Source organism: Lichtheimia ornata, assembly GCF_029851405.1.
Source record: "Lichtheimia ornata isolate CBS 291.66 chromosome Unknown scaffold00025, whole genome shotgun sequence".
NCBI classification, from domain to species: domain Eukaryota; kingdom Fungi; phylum Mucoromycota; class Mucoromycetes; order Mucorales; family Lichtheimiaceae; genus Lichtheimia; species Lichtheimia ornata.
This window is the reverse complement of record NW_026695345.1, coordinates 151,373-161,189: the sequence shown is the minus strand read 5'-3', so window position 1 is coordinate 161,189 and position 9,817 is coordinate 151,373. Positions and strand designations below refer to the sequence as shown.

At 42.9% G+C, this 9,817-nt stretch overlaps 2 protein-coding genes across 2 annotated transcripts; both read right to left on the bottom strand.

Moving 5' to 3' along the window:
- Positions 1-3,581: 3,581 nt before the first annotated feature.
- Positions 3,582-5,140, bottom strand: O0I10_005962 (uncharacterized protein; the record flags this gene model as incomplete). Its single annotated transcript, XM_058485997.1, has 9 exons — positions 3,582-3,631; positions 3,700-3,960; positions 4,019-4,063; positions 4,120-4,163; positions 4,238-4,269; positions 4,328-4,416; positions 4,468-4,776; positions 4,831-4,884; positions 4,939-5,140. The coding sequence occupies 9 exons, from the start codon at positions 5,138-5,140 to the stop codon at positions 3,582-3,584; spliced, it is 1,086 nt and encodes a 361-aa protein (XP_058343192.1).
- A 208-nt stretch (positions 5,141-5,348) lies between these two features.
- Positions 5,349-9,545, bottom strand: O0I10_005961 (isoleucine-tRNA ligase; the record flags this gene model as incomplete). The annotated part of the gene is made up of 22 exons (XM_058485996.1): positions 5,349-5,473; positions 5,537-5,724; positions 5,782-5,882; positions 5,941-6,200; positions 6,254-6,335; positions 6,386-6,495; positions 6,560-6,659; positions 6,719-6,849; positions 6,901-6,989; positions 7,045-7,363; positions 7,425-7,513; positions 7,570-7,750; positions 7,813-8,140; positions 8,200-8,288; positions 8,348-8,433; positions 8,491-8,539; positions 8,596-8,649; positions 8,709-8,847; positions 8,923-8,986; positions 9,044-9,113; positions 9,174-9,246; positions 9,318-9,545. The coding sequence occupies 22 exons, from the start codon at positions 9,543-9,545 to the stop codon at positions 5,349-5,351; spliced, it is 2,955 nt and encodes a 984-aa protein (XP_058343191.1).
- Positions 9,546-9,817: the final 272 nt, after the last annotated feature.

Genomic DNA, 9,817 nt, shown 5'->3' with positions numbered 1-9,817 from the left:
TTTCCATGATTAAAGTAGGTTGATCCGAGCTGATTTGACTGAGTTGCAGTCAAAGAGAGATTACATCACTCTGGACATAAAGCACGCTCGATGTAGCTCAACCGATGTAATCTTGTGTGAGCGTAACTCAACCAAATCAGCTCGGATCAACCTACTTTAATCATGGAAATGAATGTCTAGAGCAGGAGCATCGTCCACCTACAATAGAATGCACAAAAGTTGGGAATGCACAAAAGTGGCTATTAGCTGCCAATGTATGACATAAAAGTGAGGGTTGCGTACCTGTCATGCATTGTCCCTGAAGTCCTGACTTTTTAGCTGAGTTACCCAAAGAGGTCCTTCTGCATCTTTGGCTCTGCCAGGGTCCACCTACTTGATAATGAACAAAGACCACTTGTCATATAGCATCACGCTTACAAACATAAAGACGCCTGTATCTCCGAACTTTACAATGAAACGTGGGGTTTTTATTAGAGCAATGTGCTCGGCTTGGCCAACAGCACCTTGTGTGAAAGTTTCACGTTCAATGTCGCAACTAGCCCAAAAAATATTTTTTGGTCGTCGTCGTCGTCGTCGTCGAAGAGGTCGACCCCCAGATCCAGTTTGGCTGGTGGCGACATTGCGAAATCTGGGATTAGCCACGATGAACTTGAAACTGGCACCCAAGGTGCAGTTGGCCAAGCCGAGCACATTGCTCTAATAAAAACCCCACGTTTCATTGTAAAGTTCGGAGATACAGGCGCCTTTATGTTTTACATATGATGTAAGCGTGATGGAGTTGCTTTTTCCTAGTGGATGGTGTCGGCTGCATTAACGGAAAGATGAAGAGCTGAGTGAAACCGCACGTGGTGGTTACACAAACGCGTCCTTGACAGGTTGCTACACAAATGGATGATGATGATGATTGCCTTCTGTGAAGGTACGTAAGTAAAACAGCATCCAACCATGAATGTGTGTCAAGGTATGTATCACATTTGCATGTAGGAGAAGGTCGAGCTGCATAAACCAATTTGTATATGTAAAAGATACGTATACATATTGAATGAGTCACTCATCCTGAAACTCAATGGAGGGATCTCTTCACTTTTTCTCTTCTCAAGCTCATCGCACTTCCCACTCCTCCTTATTGTATCACAAAAGCCATGTACTTCTTGCATGACCGATAACCGGACCACCTTTATTATTCCATCTTCGAAGCAATAGTATGTAATCCACAAGCTACCAACCTCCAACAAGCGTGAAATAATTAAACAATGCTTTATTTCATCTAGCTATCTTGCTATGTACTGTACATTGCCACCACCATCGTTGTAGTCGTCCTCCGTCATCATTCCTACTCCTACTCGTCACCAGTCGTCAGTCTCATCCGTCACCCCAATATCCAAAAACACACAAGTTGAAAAGAATGGGATCTTGCAGGCTTCCTTTTGAATCTCGTTGTCGTCATCGTTGTCATTGTTGTAGATGAGGTGATCATCGTAATCGTCATTGTTGTGAATGTGGTGATCATCGTAATCGTCGTCTCTATAAATAAGAAAGCAGGCAACGGAATGATGACGATTTGGTATACCGTTAGGCGATCCTCTCAAAGGAAGAAAGCAAATCAGAAGGAGTTCACAAACCAAATCACCACCATACGAGCAACGTCGGGCGATCCCTTGTTCTTGAGAAGGCACTGCACGAATCACGCAAGGCCAGTTCGATCCATGGCAAGGAAAAACATCACTTACGTAGAGTCCAGGCTCATAGTTGTCCTCATTCATCCTCCCCAAAGAAAGAATGATCCCCAATCCTTCCAATCATTTCCCACCTCATGAAAAGAAATCCTCAAGGGAAAGAACGAGCCTATCACGAGAAGAGTGTGTTGGTTAAACACATTCACAAGCTGTTGCAAATCCCCTTTTACCTCAACACGGTGACCATGCTCTTCCAAAAACCCATCGTCATCGACCCATCAACTCAAACGCAGGCCTATAGAGCCCTGGATGCGATTCCAGTAACTGACTACTTGATACAGGCTGAGAGTCGAACACAAAGAGATGATGATGCCCCAAGTTGTGTTGCGTGAACAAGGAAACCTATACAATTCATTATTAGCACACACACAATAAACACCCTTTTCATTGTTTGTTTCATTGTACTTGCCTTTTCCATATACTCAAAGACCCGTTGTTGTTGGTTACTGGAAACCGAAAACCATGGTGTAGTGTAGTTAAGCCGAAACAAAACGCCAAACCAACCAACGTCTTGAAACCGAACTTGCCCTCTATACAAGCTGACGCGTCAATGGAACCAATTCGGCTGCAACATTGGACTCTGAATGTACCTGTTGACACCAAGCGTAGAGCGGGAATAGCAACGTGCAAAAGGAAGCAACAATATCGCCATGGCAACCACCAACCACCAACCACGCTCATTCCTCAGCACTTGGACACACTCACTCCCTGACAATGCATGTTCAGAACTACATTAACACCTCGCAGCCAACAAGAGCACTCTTCTATAATACATTACCTTGATCGAGATGTCGCGAATGGAATAAGGAAAGGTGGGAGAAAAAGAAGAGAAGCGTTGTCTTGCTGTCCCCCAAGTTTAAATCCCCCTACTGCTATTACACTGAGGCCATTCAATGACCCCACACACACAACTCACCCATCACCACCATGATCATCCTCATGATAGACAATAGGTACACGTAAATAAAAGAAATGATGATCCTCAAGTATAGCAAAAGGGTGTGTGCCATTTTACACTTTACATGATAATGATGATCCAACAACAGCCATTACCTTACTACCAGGTTAGCTCAAATCAAGGAAGTTAAATCATGGGAATGATGGATTAGAGCAGGAGAATATTTCACATGCATTAGATTGGGAAACAAAGATGATTGGGAGGAATGGGCTATCAAGTGGCAGTTTACGTATAACTAACCAGATAAAATTTTCTGATATTGGATGATGTTTCTGTGTTTGAGCATTTTTCAGTCAAATCCTCTCGGATCAAGAAACTTGAATGATGGGCATGCTAGGCTGGAGCAGGAGAATCGTTCACATGCATTGGATTGGTCAACAATGGAGAATGGGTGGTGTGGGTTATTAGCTGGCATTTATGAACTATTCCTAAATGGTGTACAAGTATCATGCATCGCCTGTGCTGACTGACTCAAGTTACACAACACGTCCCTCTGCATCTTTGGCTCTATCAGGGCCTAGCTATTTGGCATTGAACAAAGACCACTTGTCATATAGCATCATGCACACAACATAAAGACGCCCATATCTAGCGTATTTTACAATAGCGTGAGATCCTAAACAACTCGTAGTACATGTATGACGGCGTCTATGCCACAAGAATGAAGATAAGTCAAAGACCCACTTTTCATATATACGTATACCAATCGCAATATACCATCAATAAGAAAATCACTGGTACTATCCGATATTGTACAATCAAGGAAATAGTGCATATGCTTTTTATCGATGATGGCTCTTTACAATGACAATCGGGGGTTTACAAGATCTTCATTGTCGATTGACGGGATATAATGGATTGGAGGATAAATGACAAAACGACTCAGTCTACAAAGAAGCGTTATCTATAACTGCTCCATTAAGATTGAATTGCACGCCTATGTATATCGAATAAAGAGTGTGAATCCAAAAGTAAGCCTCGTGGCATTCCGCATGATGTAATTACCTGGTGATCGATAGGGTGTGCCTTCTTTAGGAAACGCTGCACCTTTCAGGAACGTATGGCTAAAGTTAACTTCGTGCTGGAAATCAAAGATAAACCACGCGTTTTTGAAATTGCAATCCTGCAAGTTGCTGCCTTGAAAGCTTGAACTTGGGTCGATACGATAACCTGAAAAGTCGAGGCCTGTCAAATTCTTTCGCTCCAGCCTAAACACGACGGCACTCTTGCTTGACGTAGGACGCGGGTATCGTTTTTCAAGGTCGGCTATGTAGTAATAATGGTTGTCAGCCTTAAAGAAAATCATAAAGGAGTCGACATTCACCTTGAGTGATGACCGGTAAATCCATCCAACGTAACTTGAGCAAACCTAATTCATGAATAAGGCCTATGACAAACCCAAGGATCGATATAAGATTCACATACCATGGATACGATAATATTGTGCTTCTTGCATAAGCTCGTCCATACTATGGAGAAATACAACGATTGCCCATGAGTTCCCTTGTCGTAGTCACCCCCTTCTTGGTCGCTGATGTCTTACACTCGAGGATCTTCTCGCACGCTTTTAGGAATCTAGTGCAAGTTACTATGAGTATTGATACCTGAATATCGGTTGTGGTATCGGTCTTACCTTGAGATCTCGTAAATAGTTGAGCACTAATTTGAAGTATGTGCTATCTCGATCGATAAAGTAAGCACCATCAGCATCAGGGCGCTGATCTAAAGATAAATGTCAGCTTGCGTGTATGATTTGAAAAAGTAGGATGCTACCTCGAAACATGTTGGCTAGCAACGAGTTGGGATCCTTTTTGAGAGTGGTGAAAGAGGTGACAAAGAGTGTACCACCGACATTGAGCTTGATCTTTTCAGTTTGCATTCGGCGAATGTCGTTCATCAGTTCTTTTTCATGCTCGTACTTTTTCTTGTCAGTCTCCAAACGCGTTTGTCGTTCCATCAATTCATTCCACACATCATGGTGTGCACCTGCAACTCGGCTATGGAATTCCTTGTTGCTTCTTTCATACCACTCTTCAAGGCCTTGTAACTCCTTTAGCTGTTTCATGATCCCTTGATGCAATGCTATCAATAAAAATTAGTTTACAGCAATAAGACTATGAACCAATGTTAATCTACCTTCACGTTGTGGTCTGAAGGAGTCGATGATCATGTTCCAGTCGGGTACCTTTCCTATTACATAGCTGTGTTAATACGTAGCTTTGCAAGTATGGACGCTCCATTTACCTTCATAGACCCTAAAGTCGCTTTCTTCCAATGGCTCATCAACGTCAATCTCGGATGCTGTTCTGAATGGTGTCGATATTCTGTGTGGGATTTCCTCCATGGTTGATTCGAAGACGACGCTATCGGAAGCGTTTGAACTTTGAGACGGCACTTGTTCTCCTGGAATATGGCCAGCTGGTGTGCTAAAGTAGGCTTCTGTCATCGATAGCAAACGTTGTGTGTGAAAGAGTGGAAAAAGGAATAAAGAAAAAAGGTGTGCACGGTCAAAGCCTTGTTAGTCTTTTTACCTCATCCGGCTCTGTTTGGTGGACTCATGAACATCAGATGGGATAGCACTGTACCACATATGGAGCGTCACCTGATGTTGTTGGAAACAATGAACATGGAAATGTAAAAACAAGGTTGTTTTATTATTGCTGCAAAACATTGGTACATCTAGGGCATAGTGTATCAGCTTCATGAGCATGATAGTTCCAGCATCGTGGACATTTATGTTGTGATGAAGCCCGAGCTACAATACGGCATGGCGTTTGTTCTATGTAAAAGGTTGTTTGTAAACATGTGAATCTGACATCTCTCCTTGTATCGATTATCATACCTGATCCCAGCTCAGTGCCCTGCTCAAATCGACCAGATATATCGGTGCCAACATCATGCAAGTGTACTCGTGACGTCAAAAATAAGCTGGATAGTTCATCCGGATTCATTGCGTGTATCAGGGATCCTGCAGGCGACTTTCCATCAATGACAAGATCTACGTCGGCTTCCTGAGATGATCGAATCACTCTATGGGACATTATCGTTATTAATTGGTAAGTCATTTCATGCTTTTTTGGTACTCACTTGTCTTGCCGTGCCAATTCCAACACTTGATTTACTTGAGCTTTGAGCTGCTTCAGCACAGACCACTTATTTTCTAGCTCAGCATTGTGCCATTGTGGTTCCTGAAAATCAATATTAATGCCCTGTTCCTTGTCCCTGTATGTCCCCTCTACAACTTACCAATGCAAACCATCCTTGTTTAAATACTGATGTCTCAGGTTGAGGTGTCATTGCTTTGTAATTTTCATAAATCTCTTCGGCTGTATGGCATGCAAAGGGTGCAAATGAGGATGTGTAGGCGCGGAGAACATGGTAGAGCACCGTTTGTGCTGATCGCCTTGATGGGGAATTTGGCTGCTCGTTGTACAAGCGATCCTTGATGACATCAAAATAAAATGCGGAAAGGTCGTTGGTTGTGAAGTTTTGTATATGTTGAGTAGCTAAGCAAATTATGCCGTTAGATAAAGAAGCATGATCATGAACAATGCCATACCTCTATTAAATGTATAGTCGTCGTACGCCTGCGTAACTCGCTTGCTGAATTGTACCACCTCATGGAGCATGTATTTGTCAATCTAAACACCGTATTTAGCCCAAATCCTCTGCTTGATATCCTGAAACTCACATCTTTTAGATCACTGTAAGGAACGCAGTCATTGTATGAAAAGTCATGGAGATTGCCAAGTAAGAAACGAGCTGTGGTGCGGATCTTGCGGATGCTGTCAGATACTTGAGCTATCCAAAGAATAGCAGCGATTAGTAAATTCTCGTCCAGGACATCTTTATAGAAGGTACTTACCAATGATGGATGGCCCTAACGAAACATCGCGTGTGTATTCACAGCTAGCGACCCACATACGTAAAACATCGGTTCCATAGGCTGGCCAAAGTTTCTTATCCTACCATCGGGTCACCTCATATCAATACGCAAGAAAATCCAATGATGATCCTAACTCACCTTTCCACCATGGGTAATGACACTAGGCACAATGGTATTTCCAATACTCTTAGACATCTTGCGACCTTGTTCATCAAGAGTGAAGCCGTGTGTAATCAACGTGCCATATGGAGTGTTTCCAGTCACAGCAACTATAATCGCTCTAAGTATAAGCAAGGCAAAAAGAAACACTTGACACTTACTCGAAGTCAATAATGATGACTGAAACCAACCACGATGCTGATCACTGCCCTCAAGATATACGTCGGCCAAAGGCTTGTCCTTGCCATCTCTAATAAAACTATGGATGAGCATAATCATGGATTGGATATCATTGTACGCTTTACCGGCCAGTGTATTCCTTAATCATCGTCCATGAAGTGCCGCTGTCGTACCATACATCCATGGTATCATATCCTCTCTTGTAAACCTTGCCATTGTTGCGATACTCTGGTGCGACAAATATAGTGTCATCCGCTTCTTCCCACCAGCAATCCGTTCCTCGCTCATTGAACACCTTGATGATATGCTCCACCGATGAATCAGTGAGAAGAGGTTCTCCAGTCTCAACATCATAAAGAGCAGGGATAGGAACGCCCCATGCACGTTGACGAGAGATACACCACTCTTTGCGCGATAAAGTGAATTGTTCCAATCGACGAATCGCTATACAAACATTATGTCATTAGCTCTGTGTGAAGCCTTTTCTCTGGGAGAGTATACTTACAAACATCAGGGACCATCTTCACATTCTTCAATGCTTTCACCGCCTCCTTTTGAAGATCTTCAACGTTTGTAAACCATTGAGCAGTGGCTCTAGAGTATACATTCATTGTTATTGGGTGCTCATCCATTGGTGTATCAATTATTACCTTAACATGACAGGTTTCTTTGTACGCCAATCATATGGATACTTGTGCACATAATCACATTGCTTGACCAAAAACGAGCCATTTTCCAATGCTTCAATAACAGCGCTTGCACCTTCACTGAAAGCTTCCTTTCCTGCAAATTGAGGGCCTGCTTCATTTGTATAGAAGCCTTGATCATCCACTATTCCACATAATGTAAATATAACCATCATTGGAGATCCTTGATAATAGCAACTAACATACCAGGGCTGAAAGGTTCGATACCAAGCTTTTGACACACTTCATAATCCTCCATACCATGACCTGGTGCTGTGTGTACGAGACCGGTACCCGAGTCAGCAGTAACGTGATCACCACCAATCAACGGCATTTCAGTCTTCCACAATGGATGCGTGTAACTTGTACCAATGAGATCACTGCCAGACACTTGATCAAGGATTTCAAAAGAGTCTGCTTCAATCTCCTCTGCAAAAGCCTCCACTCGATCAGCGCCAATGATATAAAGATGATTGTTGCCTCCTTGAGCAATGCGTATCAGCGAATAGTTCAAAGCTGGGTTGATTGAAATTGCCTAATACCATTGCATAAGTTATGCAGCTACTTTCATCCCCATACTAGAGTGCTACTAACCTTATTGGCAGGGAGTGTCCAAGGGGTCGTTGTCCAAATGACAGCATGGATGTCACCCATGTTTTTCCATTTTTGTTCAAGTGCAGATGCTAATATGAGCAAAAGTGAGTAATGTATATGATATAAACGCAGCTGCTTGTGATCTTACATAAACCCGTGATTGGAAAGCGTACGTGAATTGACCTGGATACATGCTGCTCGTTGTATTCCAACTCTGCTTCAGCCAATGCTGACCTAAAACGTTCCAAATTAGCATGTTGTCCCGGGTTGCTTCGTTCCAATAGACATTACCTTGATGATGGAGACCAATAGACAGGCTTGAGCCGACGATAAATATATCCTAAATGATGACCAAATTTAATCAAAGGCCTTTTGAAGAAGATAATCATGCCATACCTCGCTTGATCATGTCATGGAATACTCTCAGCTGGCGAATCTCATAATCCTTGGCTAAGGTAGAAGGTATACATGTAAGTCGTTACGCCCGAGCGCTGATCCATTGTACGTACTCAATGTTTGATATGGGTTGTTCCAATCGCCAATGACACCCCAGCTCTTGAAATCCTTCTTTTGCTTTTCAATTTCAGACAATGCTCGTTTCTTTGCCAGTTGTCGAATCTCCACTGCAGATAACTTGGTGCCTGATTCCTATCCATGACCATCCCTCGTTAAAAACACATTCTTGTAGAGTCAATGCTCATCCCTCTCCATTGACCACCTTACCCGGATAGCTTCCAGCGCCTTCAACTCGATTGGTAAACCGTGACAATCCCAACCAGGGCGATACCTTCGTTTCATAAGTTCTTCAGGACCTTTGGTCTCCTATATCCCAATTTTTACTTACCATACTTTGTGACCTTGGATCATCTTGTATCGATTGACAATATCCTTCAAAATCTTGTTCAAAGCATGACCTACAATGTTGACATCCACTAAGTTTTGCAATATCACAGCCTATATCTCCATTGCCTTACCCAAATGCACATCGCCATTAGCGTAGGGTGGACCATCATGTAATACAAAGAGCTCCTTTGGGTTGTTTTTGAGCTAGTCGCCAAAAGATGGATGGTGTCAGGAAAACGAGTGATACAAATCATATACGTTAAGAACATGCTTACCTGCCACTCATACAGCTCGCTCGTACACCTATCCTTGAATAAGTGCTCTCGCGATACAGCATTGGCACGAAGAGGGAATGGCGTCTTTGGCAGTAACAGCGTGTCGGTATATGGATTCTTGGGTTTGGCGAGCAATGTAGCTGTAGAACTAAGTGATCGAGTTGTTGCCGATGCCGATCGTGCAGACCCTCGCCATGATCTTGATAACGATGCTCCTAGAGACGCCATGTTTGAGTGAGTGACAGGGCTCAGGGAATGGAAGTAGAAGCGATGTCGGGTTGTAGGGTGTAGCAAAAGTAAACGGAAGATGTGTCTGAGAGAAGAATAACAAACCCGGTCCCTGTTTCATCCACCTATCAAAAGCGATTTCATGCAGCGGTGTCACTTTTTACCACATTGACGTTGTGGAGGTTAATCATGCATGTGAAGTAAATACATTCATATAAATAGTAATGTCAACATCATAGGCTAATGAAATACAAAAGGGATATGAGGGATGG